The 17,283-nt window shown below is 43.3% G+C and overlaps 1 protein-coding gene across 3 annotated transcripts in view; it reads left to right on the plus strand.

Moving 5' to 3' along the window:
- Map3k13 (mitogen-activated protein kinase kinase kinase 13) overlaps positions 1-17,283 on the plus strand; it is a 135,048-nt gene that overhangs the window by 106,476 nt on the left and 11,289 nt on the right. For all 3 annotated transcript variants that reach the window (XM_051191192.1, XM_051191193.1, XM_051191191.1), the window contains 6 exons: positions 1,745-1,936; positions 4,913-5,071; positions 5,751-5,909; positions 6,438-6,546; positions 14,773-14,882; positions 17,040-17,156. In XM_051191192.1, coding sequence (XP_051047149.1) covers positions 1,745-1,936; positions 4,913-5,071; positions 5,751-5,909; positions 6,438-6,546; positions 14,773-14,882; positions 17,040-17,156 — 846 coding nt within the window. The remainder of the gene's footprint in view (positions 1-1,744; positions 1,937-4,912; positions 5,072-5,750; positions 5,910-6,437; positions 6,547-14,772; positions 14,883-17,039; positions 17,157-17,283) is intronic.

Genomic DNA, 17,283 nt, shown 5'->3' on the forward strand with positions numbered 1-17,283 from the left:
GGTTTATGGCTGCCTAAACCTCTCCCTTGACCCCCTCCCTTATCTGTCTTTATGTCCTCCATCCCACAAGCCTGGACAAGGGAAAAGAACTGACTTTAAAAGAGGAAGAATGAAGAGCAGGGATTGTGGCCCAAGTGGGACAAAAGATGGGAAATTACTTTTGGCATGTTTGACTGCATTTTAAACTCCTGGGAGATAGTTTGTTATAACCATTGAGGCTTTAGTGGACATGGAAACACTTACAACTTCTCCCTTAACCTAGGAGCAACTTTCCTCAGCAGCCCCAAGGGCTCTTCCTCTGTGGAACTGCTATCATGAGGAAAAATGCCATGTGACTGATAAGTCTTAGTTAGGTTCCTCTCACCACAGGGAGGGGAGGTGGGAAGGCAGCACAGCAGTAGGACAGCAGATGACAGCCACTGTTGTAGTTCTGTCATCGACTTCCCTGATGAAAATGAAGTGCCACAAAGGCTAGCTGCAATTTCCAGAGCCGATGCATTTTGAGTTAACAGGCATATAGTTTTCAGCAGACAGACAAATGGAGACCACTGTCCTTTCCTTAAATGATGCCTTCTGCACACTCTCTTTCCTTCATGGAAGACTGTACCAAGAACTTTGAAACCCAGCTCCCTAGCATTGACGGTGGTGTGCCTTCTGGAATTCAGTGAGCTATGTGTCACTGGTCAGAGAGCTTCCCAGGAGTATGTCTGGGTAACAGGAAGTAGAAGCTGTCTTGAGAGGAGACAGTGAGTTGCTGTCTTTTCCTTCCTACTGTTTTCTCCACCTTGCCCATCCAACCTCATACCTACGCCACATCTTTCAGCATTGTTAGGTTTGAGTTCCTGTTCTGGAGCCCAACTCTCTAAGCTGAATACACTTGATTCATCTAACAATAGTGAGTTGATGATGCCCCACTCTAGGGTCATCGTGCAGTGTCATGTTTACAGCCATTGTGCCATTGGTTGCTTTGGTCAATGAATTATATTCAAGACTATCTGGAAGGCATGGTTGGATTTTGGTACATTTTTTCCCTTTGTTTATAGATTGCTTTGAAATTAGTAAGAACCACACATAAAAAGAAAGTAAAAGAAAACAAGTCATTTTCCTTCTTATTTTTTTAAGAAAACCCAACCTGACTGTTTCTAATAAAATTCCATCCTAAGTGAAGAGAAGGTAGCAATTAGAGGTGATGATAAAGCTGTTATTTCTGGCTGCCTAGGGGGCCTTATCACAGTAGAGGACTGGTCGGATGATTGTTCCTTGTTTGTCACAGTGAGAAGAAAGTCTGTAGAACAGTTTTCCTAGTAGGTACATAAGCAGTTTCTGTTTTATTATTGTTTAGATAGTAGCAGCCTGCACTAATTTGGCTGTCTCCTGTGACACCATTCCACTCTGAGAAAACTGGTAGACCAGAAAGATACTGTAACTATTTAAGAATCAAGAACTGTTATCTAAGTCCCACAGTGGTGGCACATGCCTTTAATCCCAGCACTCAGGAGGCAGAGGCAGGCAGATCTCTGTGAATCCAGGGCCAGCCTGGTTTACAAGAGCTAGTTCCATGACAGCTTCCAAAGCCACAGAGAAATTCTGTCTCAAAAGAACAAAAACAAAACAGAACTGTTATCTATATGAGTTTTAATGTCATTTGAGCAAGGAGTAGGCCCTTATTAAGCACTCTGGAGATATAGATATGTATGTGTGCATATTTGTCTGTATTCATGTACTTGTTATGTTCTCTTCAAAGGGGTGTTTGCACTCAGGCCCCATGCTATTGCATCATCATGGAGTACTGTGCCCATGGACAGCTTTATGAGGTCTTGCGAGCTGGCAGGAAGATCACACCTCGCTTGCTCGTCGACTGGTCCACAGGAATTGCTAGTGGGATGAATTATCTCCATCTCCATAAAATCATACATCGTGACCTCAAGTCACCAAAGTGAGTCCTAGAGCCCGTTGTCCATCTATTTTGTTATGTGGAAATGAGTTTTCATCAAACAAAGATGAGGTTCTGGCTTATAACTCGATTTTAGTCACACAGTAGGTAGCTGCTTATCACTGATCTATGTGGGCGAAACAGCCAGGTACATAACCCAAGCCTTCCCTTTCTGTGGCTTTTAGATTGTACAACTGTGCCACAAACTTCATTACTATCTGAAGTAGCCATCTTTTATCACCTCAAACCATTAATGCCAGTCTTCCCGTTTGGAAGCTTGGTTTGTTGTTTCCCTGTGCTTAAAAAAAAAAAAAAAAAAAAAAAAAAAAAAAAAAAATGAACTGACTTCCAGAAGCGTTTGTAACACAACAGAATGGAAATGGCTGAATGAGAAGAAACAGGTAGGTTGGTAATACAGCTCAGCAATGGAATGGTTGTTTCTGTCCCCAGCCCACGGAGAGACAGGTGTCTTCACAGATGTGAGCTCAGGTTCTGTGCACTTATCTGAGGTGCCTACATATGTGGCTTTGAGCTTCTGGGGAAGAAACGAGCAGGGGCAAGGTTCCCAGTGGCTATAAGAAAAGTAATTGTGTAAATATTGGAGTTCTTTCTAGTCATTTCTACTTTCAAATTATAATTGAGAACTGATAGCCACTTTAGGAAAAATATTTATTCAATTCCCCACATTGTATAAAAGAAAGGAATTGGTAAAATGACATCCTCCCAGTAGCCCCTATCCTAAGCATTGCTTTTAATCACATTTTGGGTCAGAGATGTGGTACATGTCTATAGCCCAGAACTCAAGAAGCAGATGACGGAAGGTCAAGAGTCTGAAGCCCAGCCTCATCTCCAGAGCTAGGCTATGTGAGCCACCATCTCAGAAAGAAAGTCAGCAACCTCAAAAATATATTCCCATCATTTGTTCATGGTTTTCAACAGCTTTATTCATCATCACATCCTATTTGATCCTGGAAAAAGTCATGAGCTAGATGTAGCAATATCATGTTTCTTATTGTACATAAGAGAAACTGGTACTCAGCCAAGACTCATGGATCTCGGACTCAGACATGTTGAGTTTTAGGCAAACTTTAAGAAGACAATGATAAATCTGGCTTGTTGGAATAGGAAGTTTTGCTACATGCTTAAATTTATAATCACTATGACCCCACCTTCATCTCAGAAAAGTTCTTGTGTGTGTGTGTGTGTGTTTTGATTCTGTGTGTACAGATGTTATGAGTAGTCTTCCGCCAGCCTGGTCCCACAGCTGCATCAGCCCCAAATAACACACAGAGGCACTGTATTAGATATAAAGCTGTTAGCCTGTTACTAGCATTACTTATTGGCTAGCTCTGTCTTAAATATTAACCCATTTCTATTGATCTAAGTGTTTCCACGTGGTCTTATCTTACCGGAGAGAGGGTCTGGAGTTCTGCTCTCTTGGTCCTATATGTTGAATCTCCTCCTCTTCCTGAATCCTCCTTATCTCCTAGTCCTGCCTATCTTGCTTTCCTATTGGCCAACAGGGCTTTATTCATTAACCAATAACAGAGACATATTTACAGAATGTCATCTCCCATTGTGTGTACAAGTATACTAGCCTGTGTGTGTATATGTGGAGGCTAGAGGTTTCACTGGGTGTCTTTACTATCACTCTCTACCTTATTTGTTGAGACAGGGTCTCTTACTGAACCTTGAAGCTTACCAATTCAGCTAGACTAGCTGGCCAGCAAGCCCCCAGGATATGCCTGGCCCACTCCGAGTGTCACTGAGCCTGAGTTTATGTGGATGCTGGATCTGCATGGAGGTCCTCACGCTGTGCAGCAAGCACTTGACCAATGGAGCATCTCCCCAGCCCCAGTCACAGTGTTCGGCTGTCTTTGATGACTGCCTAGGTCCATTCCCGCACATCATGCCACTGCTGCAGAAGAGGCTTCTCCAGTGTCTGTCTGTCCAGTGACCATCATGTGTTCTAACCATGGCACCTGACACGTCAGTTTAGTTGCCTCAGCTGTCCCATAAAGTCAGAAAGTCCTAAATGATGTTAGTTTTATATTCCAGGTAGATGTAGATGAAGGTATCCCAAAATAATCCAACACCAAGCTGCTCAGTACACAGAGAGCCATTTGATAGGTGGGGTGTGAGTAAGGCAAACAGAACAGGGAGGATGGAGTTCAGATTTCCCTGTCTTCTTTCCCTATATTAGATACTGTTTGAATGTTTTGACTCTTGTTGGTTGTATTTTTATGTGTTTGTTTTTCTGTGGGGTGTTGAGGGTGGGTGAATTTGTTTGTCCATTTGTATGTTTGTCAGGGTCTCACTGTGTAACCCTGGAGAGCCTGAAACTCACTATATAAACCAGGATGGCCTCAAACTCAGAAACCTACCTGCTTCTACTTTTGGACGGCTGGAGTTAAAGGTGCATGCCACCACTCCTGGCTCATGTTGTTGAAATAGGCCTCTATATTGTTTAGGGTCCAGCACCCTAACTCACTAATTCTAACTCATTAAGTGAATTTCTTCTAGTGGAGCCAGTGTAGTGGGGGCTGTCAGTATTCTAATCTTACACACCAACAGGACTAGTAAAAGCAGTTTGTTGCAGGGCATGTTGTAAGTGGCTCTCTGGACAGCAAAGAATGTCTTGGATGGAACCTACTTGAACTTTGGGTGTTAGTGCTCATCCTTGGCATGGAGAAGACTCAGTTCTCCTCTTAGCCCTCGAATGTGATACACACCTAATGTCATGGCCTCGCTCATGGTATATATAGAGAGAAATGGGCCTAGAAGAGGGGGAGACCTGGAAGAAGTCACAGTTAACAAGTGGTGGGAGCTGAGCTGCCAGGCCGGTGCAGGTGATGCTGTTTCTGACGTGGGGGCCAAGAGCAATAGGAGTGGTAAACTGAACTCGGTGGTGTAGGGGATGAAGAGTCAGTCATTCATCAGCACTAATGATCTATTACTTGTCTTTATTTCTTTTTAAAGTGTTTTAGTGACTCACACAGATGCAGTCAAAATTTCAGACTTTGGTACATCCAAGGAACTCAGTGATAAAAGCACCAAGATGTCCTTTGCTGGTACAGTTGCGTGGATGGCACCTGAGGTGATCCGGAACGAGCCTGTGTCTGAGAAGGTTGACATATGGTGAGTGGTGCTCCATCACAATCTCAGAAGCAGGGCTGGTGTTGGGCATTGAGGTTTCTCTCTGGATACCTGCCAGTTTGCCAGACTTTCTCCAGGAGACTTCTGACTTGGAGTTCTATGGAGAGGCTTCCTGAGACATTTTTACTTGGTCAATCTGGAAATGGCTGTTGCAGAGAGAGCTTGGGTTGTTTCTGACCCCCATGCTTCTCCTTTCTGGAATATTCATCTGTGCTCTCCATTCTGGTTGATTCTTGTTTCAGATTCTCTAAGGTCTGCCCCATATGAGATATGCTAATGAAGAATTAAAGGAGGGTGGGGTCAATATCCAGTAAACAGTCAATCTGAGGCATCCCCATTAATATGCTGAACTTTCTGGAAAACTGGAAGTTTATTTTTGAATAACAGTTTAGTGTAGAAGGCTTTATGAGATGCATTGCATAAGTCTCACTTTTTTTGAGTAAAATATATTAAACAAAATTTACTTTTCTTGATGATGTAGGTCCCATCAAAAAGCTCAGAGTAGCCTGAAACATGCTGTGTACCCAGACTGTCCTTGAACTCATGATCCTCCCAGCTCAGCCTGAGATTGCATACATATACCATCCACACAGCCTTTAGTTAAAGCGCTGACATGCGAGTCCATCGCTCTGAACTGCCTTCCACGTCTGGCCCGCTGCAGGTCTTTTGGAGTGGTGCTTTGGGAGCTGCTGACAGGGGAGATCCCCTACAAGGATGTGGACTCTTCAGCCATCATCTGGGGTGTTGGGAGCAACAGCTTGCACCTCCCAGTTCCCTCCACTTGCCCGGATGGATTCAAAATCCTTATGAAGCAGACATGGTAAGAGATGCCTTTCTTCTGTTAATCTCTCTTACTTTCTTCCTAAAAAGTCATTAAAATGTCCCTGAAAGAGCAAGGGCATGTCTACAGAGCATTTGGAAGGAACCACATTGTGGAGGAGCAACAGGAACTGTGGAATCTTAGACCTGGAGTCAAACTCTGGCCCTGACATTTTGTTACCTATGAAATCAGGGCTGTGTCTCCCTGTAAAGTAGAGCCAGCCCCTGCTCAAAGAGTTGTGTGTGGCCAACCAGAATATAAGTGAGGGTTTGGGTGGTGTCTTGGAGCAGTTTTCAGTACTGACAGCCGAGAGCCAGGGCCATTCACTGTTCCTAGCAGCACGAACTGATTTTCTATGTCATCAGCAGATGCTTATCTTAGTCTTATTTTCCCTTTGTACTTCAGTATGCCTGAATTGCCTGAGATATAATGATTGTTGGAATAAAATGTGTATTTTATAAAGCAGATACAGCCTCAGCCCCCTGCCCAGACACACCCTCTGAGATGCACACACTATCTTTCTCTTAGGCAGAGTAAGCCTCGCAACCGGCCTTCCTTTCGGCAGACACTCATGCATCTCGACATTGCATCTGCGGATGTGCTTGCCACCCCACAGGAAACTTACTTCAAGTCTCAGGTAAGCTAGCACATTCCTATCATCAGCCACGGAGCACTGTTAGCCATGCAGCAGTTATATGATCCTGTTTGCTGGGAATCGGTAATTACGACAGGTGGTAAATATGGCGGTGAATTCTGGCAGCATCACTTAAGAAGGAGACAGAGGACGTGAAGACTGCCATGCACTACTGCAGTTTCTCCTGAAGGCCTTGCCCACTCTGAGGCATAAGAGCTGAAAAAAAAAAAGCAGGAACTTAAGGACCAGATAGAGCCACAGCAGCATTAGGCCCTAGTGGTCTCAAATAAAAAGTAGTCTAAAGTATCTGTTAGCCTTCAATGTATTAAAATTAAAATAAGTTTCACAACTTATACCTAAAATAAATAAATAAATATTAAGCATTTATTTAGCTTACCATTCTATAGGCAGTTGGAACTAGGCAATTCTTTCCGGGCTTGAGTTTACCTAGAGGTCTGTAAGCAGTTCCCAGGTTACCAGGAGGTGACTCCAGGTGGCCACCTTAGCAGGTGTGTTGAACATCTGGGTAGGAGATCCTCTGTCGTTCATGTGGCCACTAATTCTTTCACAGACCAGCTAGGGCTTCCTCATATCCCATTTTGTCATGGTGACAAGTGGATCAAACAAGCAGGTGATTGTCATGCTGCATTGTGTCATGCCTGCCATAGAGCACCACATTGGAACAAGTCACAGGTCACCAGACTGGACTCGAGAGACTGATGACAACAGTCACCTCTTCGCCAGCACTTCTGCAAGAGTGGGTTATAAGGGCATGGAGCCGGAGAAGGGAATGGTGTGGCTTCTGTGTGAAAAGGCTGCAGGCGTCCTAAGGATAGTGCTCTGACCACTATACTGTGGATGTGGAGTGGTTGGAGGTGAGGTTCCTTTCCCTAACCAGACCCAGGCAAGATCACAAGCCAAAATAATGCAGCTTTCTAAATAAACATGATGATCCTAAATTATACCTTTGTGTGTACAAAATTATCATCATCATCATTATTTTGGCAATACTAGGGATGGAGCTTAGGTCTTCTTAAATGCTAGGCAATCACTCTACCACTGAGCTATACCTCAGACTGGTGTTGTTTGGTATGTATGTATGCATGTATCTTGCTAAGTTTCCCAGTTTCCCAGTCTGGCCTTGAACTCATTTTGTAGCACAGATAGATTTTTGAATGTGGGATGTCTTAGCATCCCAACTAGCCGGGATTCCAGGCCTGCACCACATGCCCAGCTTAAAACTGAATTGTTAATACTAAATTTCATATTATACATATGGTTTTTTCTCATTTGTTATTAATGTCATTAAGTGTCTAAAATGAGTTTTGTGTTTTGTAATGTGAACTCCGTCTCTGCAATGGCTTCCAATATCTTTTCCAAGACTTATTCTCAGAAGAGACATTTTATTACATACATTTATTGACTAAGAATAGACTAAATTAAATGCAAAAAAGTTATTCTAACATATAGGGAAAATTGATATCTACACACTTTACAGATAAGAATCATGGAAAATGTAATTTTCTTCTCCAAATGAGACTTGGGGGAGCTTCTTCATCCCTCAGAATGCAGTCTAGACACTTACAGGGGAGCCTGAGACTTCTTCAAAGCAACTATAGGAAGGGAACTATTTTCATAATAACTTAAGTTATTCTGTTTTCAATCTTATTCTCTCAGAAGTATATCCAGAATATTCTAGAAAGTATATGATGGGGGATATAACTCTGATGATAAGCAGAATGTTTTCTTTTATGGTCATGTATATAACTCACAGTTTTAATGTCTATCCTAATATCATCAGGTGTTAACCACATAAACAAATGTTATGTAGAGTCCTCAATGATTTATAAGACAATAATACGATTCTGATACATAAGAATTTGAGAGCTAGTGTTAGGCATTTACCATACACCAAGCCTGTCTCAGTGGGTAAAGGTCTCACAGGAAAAGCATCTGCTCAAAGGAGAAATGAGCCCAAAGAAGAAGCAGAGATTCAAGTAGGAAAGGAAGAAATCATAGTATCTACTTGAAGACAACTGGGCCCTATCCTTAAAGGACTCCACCAGAAAACTCTCAGACCTAACACACATTCTCAGCAAGTCACGGGGTAGGAAACCCACACACAGAAGTCACCAGCCATTCTAGTCATCCAATATCAACTCACTGAGAAAGAATCCAGAGACTAAGATCTCCTTCACAATGAAGAAAGCCTGGATGGAGAGATGAGAGACACTGCACTGAAGACACAGAAGGAGGAGACTGAAGACGACAGATGCAGGGAGATCTCTACACTCAAGGGTTGGCAAAAGCAATGTTGTGAAGTCAGCTGGTGTGCCAGCTAGTGTTATATCAACTTGACATGAAATGAGGGAATATTAATTATCAAAATGTCTCCATATGATCCAGCTGTAGGGAATTTTATAATTAATGATTGATTGGGGAGGGCCCAGCCCAGGGTGGTCCTGGGTTCTATAAGAAAGCAGTCTGAGTAAGCCATGAGGAACAAGCCTGTATGCAAATATCCCTCTATGGCTTTTGCATCAGTTTCTGCATCCAGTTTCCTATTCTGCTTAAGTTCCTGCTTTGACTTCCTTTAGTGGTGGATTACAAATGTGGAGGTGTAAGCAAACCAACCCTTTTCTCCTCTATTGCTTTTGGCCATAGTATTTCATGGAAGCAATCTAGCAGAATCTAAGACAGCTAGATTCCTGAAAGTGATCCACAAATTCAAGTCATTCCCCATCAAAATACCAATACATTGTTTACAAAACTAGGAAAAAATCTTAAAAATTGTAAGGAAACACAAAAATCAAAAAGTCTGAAGTGAACCTGAGTCCTGAAGAGCAGTGCTGGAATATCATGATACCTGATCTGGACTCTGCAAAAGGGCACGGTGCTGCATCACAGCAGACAAGTAGACAACAGGAAAGCTACATCTCTCTCATACACATACTCTGCACAAAACAGACCAAAAGCCTTAATGCTAAACCCAAAACCTTGAGAACAGTAGAGGAAAACACTTAAAGATACAAGAACAAAGAACGACGTCCAAATTCCCAAATATTGTGTATAAATGTTTGTTTTCATTTAATTGGACTTTGTTATATAAAATTAAACAAAATTAAAAAAAAGATACAAGAATAGGCAAGGACATTCTGAAAAAGATTCCAAATGCACAGGAAGTAACTCTAAGACTGACACATGAGATTTTGTGAATTTCACAAGCTTCTGTGCGTCCAGTCACCAGACTGAAGAGACAGTACCAACTCCACAGCAGATAGAGATTAATAGCCAGAAAAACAAGGGACCAAAAAAAGTAAATACCAAGATAGTCAGTAATGAGATAACAACAAATAAACAGTTCTCAAGAGAACTGGAAATGGCAAATGAATACTTGGAAAACGTGCTCAGCATCCTCTGCCATCAGGGACAAACCAAACTGCTTTGAAGTTCTATCTCACCAGGTCAGAATGGCTGTCAGTGAGAAGACAATGAAAATGAGAAGACATTTCTGGCCTTAATGGGAGCGTCTGCCTTATTACATGGGAGCTGGATCCGGTCTCATTGTTCCAGAAAAAGCTTCTTATCCTCTGAACCATATAAATAGACCCATAAAAATGATCTTAAAGCAGAGATCACATGATCGTCTCTTGTGATGCATAAAGGACATTTGACAAGGTTCAGCATGCCTTCATGACATAAGGACATAAGTTCTAGAGGGGAGCTGGTGAGATGGCTCTGTGGTTTGAGGTGCTTGTTGCCAAGCCTGATGACTGAGTTCTGTCCCTGGGACCCACACAGTGGACAGAAAGAACTGACTCCTACAACTTGTCCTCTGATACACACACACACACACACACACACACACACACACACACACAATGAATGAATAAATAAATCTGCTTTTTAAGTCCTGGAGAAGGAAGTTAGGATTAGACAAAACATACCTCAAAACAATAAGGATTATATATGACAAACCTGGATCCAACAATATACTAAATGGGAAAAAGCAGAAGATATTTCCTCTAAAATCTGAAACATGACAACAGCATTCACTGTCTCTTCTCAAATTAATGTTGTTATTATTACTTATTCAAAGGATTAGTTAAAACAGTAAGGCAAGCCAGGTGTTTGTGGCACACACACACCTTTAGTCCCAGCTCTCGGGAGGCAGAGGCAGGCGGATCTCTGTGAGTTTGAGGCCAGCCTGGTCTACAGATCAAATTCCAGGACAGGCTCCAAAGCAATACAGAGAAACCCTGTCTCAAAAAAACAAAACAAAACAGTAAGACAAGAGAAATGTGTAAAGATTAAAGATTAAATGTGAACTGAAATTATCCCTATTTGCAGACATGATTCTATACTTAAAAGACCTTGTAGACTGCCAAAAAGTAACTCTTAGATTTAATAAACACATTCAATAAAGTTGAAAATTTTACCAACACACAAAAATCAGCAGCTTTTATAAATATAAACAATAATTAACTTGTTGAGAAAGAAATTAGGAAGAACATTCCATTAACAATAGCTCCTCCAAATTAAATACCTAGGAATAAACTTGTACAATGAAAGCTTTAAGACAATGAAAAAGGAAATTAACGAATACACCAGACAATGGAGAGCCTTCCATCATTCTGGATTGGCAGAATTAATAAAGTGAAAATGGTCACATTAACAAAAGCAATCTACAGATTCAATGCAATTACTAGCAAAATTCTAGTGAAATTTTCACAGAGATAGGAAAAAGCATCCTAAAATTCATATGGAATCATAGAGAAGCATGTGTAGCACAGCTGTCATAAGCAGAAAGAATGCTGCTGGAGGCACCGCGGCACCCGACCTCAGATGACACACAGAGACACAGTGATGAGCGCCTGCTTCCATGTAGACTAGTGGACCAGAGTCAGAAATAAACTGCAGCTTTGACAAATGCATACATAAACTGGGGGTAAGGGGAAAATGTAGTCAACTGATGGGGCTGGCAAAGCTGGATGTTTATCTGCAGAACACCCTGCAGTCTCACCCTGCACAAAAATCAACTTAAAATGGATTAAAGACCTTAATTATAAAGTTGAAATGTTGAGGCTAGAGAGATGGCTCAGCAGCTAACTTGCTCACGGAGGACCTACTCACAACCACCTGTAACTCCAGCTCCAGGGATTCTGATGTCCTGTTCTGGCTGCTGTGGGCCTCTGCCCACCTGTGTTAAAAATACATCTTGAAAACCAAAGAGGCATATTCATGGCACTCCTGTGTGTTTCTCGCAATGCACTCAGATGGACTCCTGTTGAAGCACAGACATGGGACATGGTGTCAGAAGCCATATAATAAATAATGTCACTGGTGTCAGAAAATGAGAGAGAGAGAGAGAGAGAGAGAGAGAGAGAGAGAGAGAGAGAGAGTAGCAGCAAAGCCACCTGGGAAATCTTTCAAATGTAGGATATGGTTACAAACAGCTTTGCTCCCTTTACTGTCAAACTACGTAATGTCACAACTTTGAAAAGCAACTTTTGGTGGAAGCACAAAGTCAGAAGCCATTGAGACAGTCAAATTAACAATATGTATATTTGGAAAATGTCAAATTCTAAGATTTTACTTCAAGGGGCTGGAGAGATGGCTCAGCTGTTAAGAGCACTAGCTGCTCTTCCAGAGGACCCAGGTTCAATTCCCAGCACCCACATGACACCCTCACACAGACATACATATATGCAAAACACCAATGCACATAAAATGAAAATAATAAATTGTTTTTGAAAGGTTTTATTTCAGTGTTCTCAAGCTAGTGTTAACATTTTGCATATGCAAAACTCTGTACAGAGCAACTAAGTTCCTCCAGTTACTCCCCCAGTGGGCCAACTCACCTTCATTACAGGGTCAGTAATCAAAATGAAGTAAGTGTTGACCTCACTAACAGTTGTTTTGGGGACAGGAGAGGGACATATAGGTTAGGGAAGGAGAGGAGAACAGTACACTAGGCATCCTCTTTAACGTGGGCTGCCAGGTCAAATTACTAGCCATGGGGGTTTGTCAGCAACACAGACTTATTCTCCACATTTCTGAGGCAAAGATGTGCATGAGTCCAACCCCAGCAGATCCGGGATATGGGAAGACCAGCAGTCCTGGTGAAGGGCAGGCCAGGCTCAGCCTGCTTCCTAGGATACTTACCCACACCACAACACAGACACCTCCTGACCTCCCCAAGGCCCCATCTCATCCCCTTACCTTGGGACTCTCGTGTGAGAACAGAGTTCAGAGTACAGTACTGTCTGTTCTGTTCATTAATTCCTCCATGGTTTCCTCCCTCAATAGTCCTTGGTCTGCTTGATGCAATAATTTTTGCTAGTTATAATAATTTTTCAACTGTTTATACATTGATGGTTCCAGGTCTGAAATTGAGACCATCTCCAGCTAAAGGTGATGAAGTATTTATGAGCTGGCTAGTGAAGCACTTTGGAAAGCTGTGGGGCTTGACTCTAAACCCTGCCCTGACACTGTGCCCTTATGCTATGTGACCCCCCCCACTCGTCTAAATAATGGGGAAAGTCATTCTCCCCCTGCTTAAGGAGTTCCCGTGAAGATCTAGTGAAAACCAGGAACACAGGTGCCCTGTGCACTGTTTGCTTGCTGTTATTTACTTGCCTAGAAGATAAAAACTCTCAGCCTGAATTGGATCATTGCCTTCTCAGTGCTTCCTCTGATTAACTTTTAAGATTAATAAGATGGAGGTGATTTATTTTGTCATTATTCTGCTCCATGGGGAGTAACTGGGCGTTTCACACACACACACACACACACACACACACACACACACACACACACACACACACACGTTTTGCTCTTACTATAGCAGTCTTCTGTCTGTGGTCTTGCTTCCTCTCACCTGCTGACAAGATATCCTCAGCATTGACTGACAATGCTGGCTTCTAATCACAGCTGTCAGTGAAGAGTGATGACACGGATAGTGCAGTGAGCTACATACTAATCTCCTTTCAATATCTTGATTTCAAACCTTTTGGGTGGTTGCTGAACAATGGGATTGCCGTTATCAGGATGGTTAAAGACAAGTGTCACTGGTGGTGTGGAAGATCGGAGCCTGCCAGACTGTTGGTGGGAGTGCAAATGATACGGCACTTCAGAAGGTGCCATGCTGCATGGCGCCTCCTCAGAAATTAAAAGCTGAACTGCACAGTGCACAGGACCCAGATATCTGTCTATTAGCATGTCTCAAGATGAAGGAGCAGCCAGTCCCCGGAGAGAGCACATGGCTCGCTTACCCTTCAGGCCCACGGGGAAGTTGCCTTGTTAGGCTCTGGCCATGATAGTCCACACATCAGTTCCCAGAAAACAGCTAAATGGAGACTTTATTGAACTGACCTGACCGAGCAGGGCTTTGTCAGCGTGTGAAACTGACTTGGGAATTGTGTCCCATGAAGAGCACAGTGTCCTTACTCATTCTGTGAGCTTACAGCAGATGTGTAACCTCAATAGCCACTCTGGATCCCCTTCCCTAAAATTCTTTACCTCCAACTTCTGCTATTGTGTGGTTTTTCTGTTGCTGACGCAAATGTGAAATTCATCCCCTCCCTTGATTTTTTAAACGATTTGCCTTACCTCATTGGAAGTGCAAGTACCTTTGATGGGCCTGAATCATATACTAGGCATCCTTCCCTTGACTCGCTGATCTTGTCAGAGTCCTCCATTGTTTGCCTCCCTCCCTCTCTCCCCCTCCCCTCCCTCCTCTCCCTCTCCTATCCCCTTTCTGTACATATCATATTCCTGTGCAGTGTACTGTTCTTCATATACTTTCTCTGGGATAGTCTGTTCCGTATATTCTTTTTTCCGAAGCAAAACCAATGTGGTAGCAGATGTGAAGAAACTAAGGGCCTCATAGACATGTGAAGTACAGTGTCAGGGTTTGGTTTTCTGCCTCCATGCTACATGCACCACCCTGACTTCCGCTGAGCATCTTTGTCCAAGAAGTGATTACTGCTGTGCCCCATGCCGTTTCTCTGGAAGAGACAGAGCTGCACTCAGGACAGAGCATGGGGCTTGCAGTTACAGGAGCCAGAGGTGTTTCTCATTGGTTCGTGAGCGCTCCTTGATCACTTATCCTGAGCAAGTTTATGTAGGAAGTTGGGGAAAAGTGTGGAGAGACACGGGAGGAAATGTATCAGGACGCATCAGGGAAGGAAACGGCAGTATTTACAAAGTTAAACTTTCCTCACTCAGGCTGAATGGAGAGAAGAAGTGAAAAAACACTTTGAGAAAATCAAAAGTGAAGGGGCCTGTATACACCGCTTAGATGAAGAACTGATCCGCCGGCGCAGGGAGGAGCTCAGGTCAGCCCCCACCCACCCCTCTTCTCACCCCTACCTCAGTCTCCCCGTCCTCCTGGGGACAGGAACAGTGTGGTGTTGCTATGGGGGAGAATGTGCAGAGGGCAGGGTTGGGAAGCTGGCTAATGGATGCTGTTATAATTAGACAGAGAGAAGTTGTCCAGTTCTGGGCACACCAGGGTGACGGTAGGTATCAACAGTGTTGCTGGGTTGCTCAGCTCACTTGCTCCCTTACTTGCTTATTTTGAGTCAAGGTCTCTTGCTGGCTTGGATCTTAGTGTGTAGGTCAAGCTGGCCTAGGAATCACAGAGAACCTGCCTTCCTCTGCCTCCTAGGGACAGAGATTGTAGCCTTGTGCCACCACACCTAACTTTGGTATTCTTTTTCCTTTTTATGAAAGAAGCTAGAAGAAAGGATTTGGAATGTTGCCAACATAAAGAAATGATCATTGTTGGAGGAGTCTGTCATAATTACCCTGATTTTTTAAATCAATTTCTTATTTTGAATTATATGTATGTGTCTGTGTGTGGTATAAACACATGAGTACAGATGTCCACAGAGACCATGGCGTCACAATCCCTAGAGCTCAAGTTGCAATTGGTTGTGAGCCACCTGATATGGGTGCCAGGAATTGAACTCCAGTCCTCTGAAATAACAGTACATGCGCTTAACTGCTCAACCATCTCTCCAGCCCAGCTATCCTGATTTGAACACTGTACAAAATACATGTATAGAAATATCACTTGGTACCCCATAAAGATGTACAGCTTTTATATCAGTTAAAAACAGCCAGGTGTTGGTGGAGCACGCCTTTAGTCCCAGCAGTCAGGAAGCAGAGGTAGGCGGATCTCTGTGAATTCGAGGTAGGACAGGCTCCAAAGCAATACCGAGAAACCCTGTCTCAAAAAACAAAACAAACAAAAAAAATTAGCATTTGAACAATAAAAGGTTACCATGTGGTTAGAGAGAATGTTCCATGAGTAAAGGTCTTGCCACAGGAGTGTGAGGACCTGAGTTTGAATTGGGTCATGGCTGCTATGATCCAAGAACTCCTGGGGCATGATGTGAGACAATGCCAGGAGTCTCCCCAGAAACTTGTGGGCCAGCCAGCCTGAGCCATGCAGTGCCAGAGGTCACCAGAGGGCTTCCAGGTCAGTTAGGTGAGGGACCTCCACACACACTCCATGACATATGTACACCCACACACAACTACCTTCAACATGTGCATACCCACACACATGCACAGCAACCTTCAACGTGCACGCACGCACGCACGCACACACACACACACACACACACACACACACACACACACACACAGAGCTATCTTTTCCTCTGCCCCTCTCACCTCTGTGCCCTCCTTTATGGTCCTCTGAACATGGACTCTTAGAGCATTTGCGCAGCTCTCAGTGCCATTGGAGAGCAGGAGTTGATAAGCTCCGGTCCCTGGCCTTAATACCTATTAAAGCATTTCAACATAACCACAGTATTAGGCAATTTGGCCTCTGTAACAAAATGCCTTAGATTTAGCAATTTATAAACAGAAGAAATGTACCGCTCATTGTTCTGGGGGGCAGAGCTATTTAACATCAAAGCTCCAACAAATTCAGTATCTGGTGAAGACCCATTCATCATATCATGGCACCCGCATGTGTCCTCACACAGTGAAGAGACAAAAGGCTCCCTCTAATACCTCCCTGCTGCCACCTCCCATACAGTCACCTTATGGGTGAAGGGTTACATTTGAATGTGAGGTGAAATCCTGGGACCACACCAGCCCAGATAAGATATGTGCCATGGATAAGTATATGATCATGGTGTTAGCTTTAAACTATGTCCATTAATATGTGAATATACTGTATTGTATTAAGATTGTGCCCACATACACAAATGAAGACTATGAAGTACACACAGGCCATATTATTACTTTGCCAGTGGCCCGCCTGGCTTTCTGTGTGGCTGGAGGAGCCAGCCCTTGGGATAAAACATGCAGCTCAGATTTCCCATCCCCACTCCTTGTCTGAATCACTGTGTTAAGAAAATTTTAAAAATAGACCCCCCCTCCGAAAGGCTGGTTCCTTGAAGTAAGGCACTGTGCATGCTTTATTAGAGCTGACCCTCATTCTCCTCAGCTTGCTCAGCCTGTGTTTTCATTGACAGACATGCTCTGGACATTCGAGAGCACTATGAGCGAAAGCTTGAACGAGCTAACAATCTGTACATGGAACTGAGTGCCATCATGCTGCAGTTGGAAATGCGGGAGAAGGAGCTCCTAAAGTATGTATTCTGCCAGTGACAGCCCTCAATGCCTCGAGTCTGTCAGTCAGCGGGACACATTGCCCTTGTCATGGTGCAGCTACAGTGAAGGTGCAGATATTTTAGTTATTCGGTCAACATTCCTTAA

This window comes from Phodopus roborovskii, unplaced genomic scaffold, assembly GCF_943737965.1.
Source record: "Phodopus roborovskii unplaced genomic scaffold, PHOROB, whole genome shotgun sequence".
NCBI classification, from domain to species: Eukaryota; Metazoa; Chordata; class Mammalia; order Rodentia; family Cricetidae; genus Phodopus; species Phodopus roborovskii.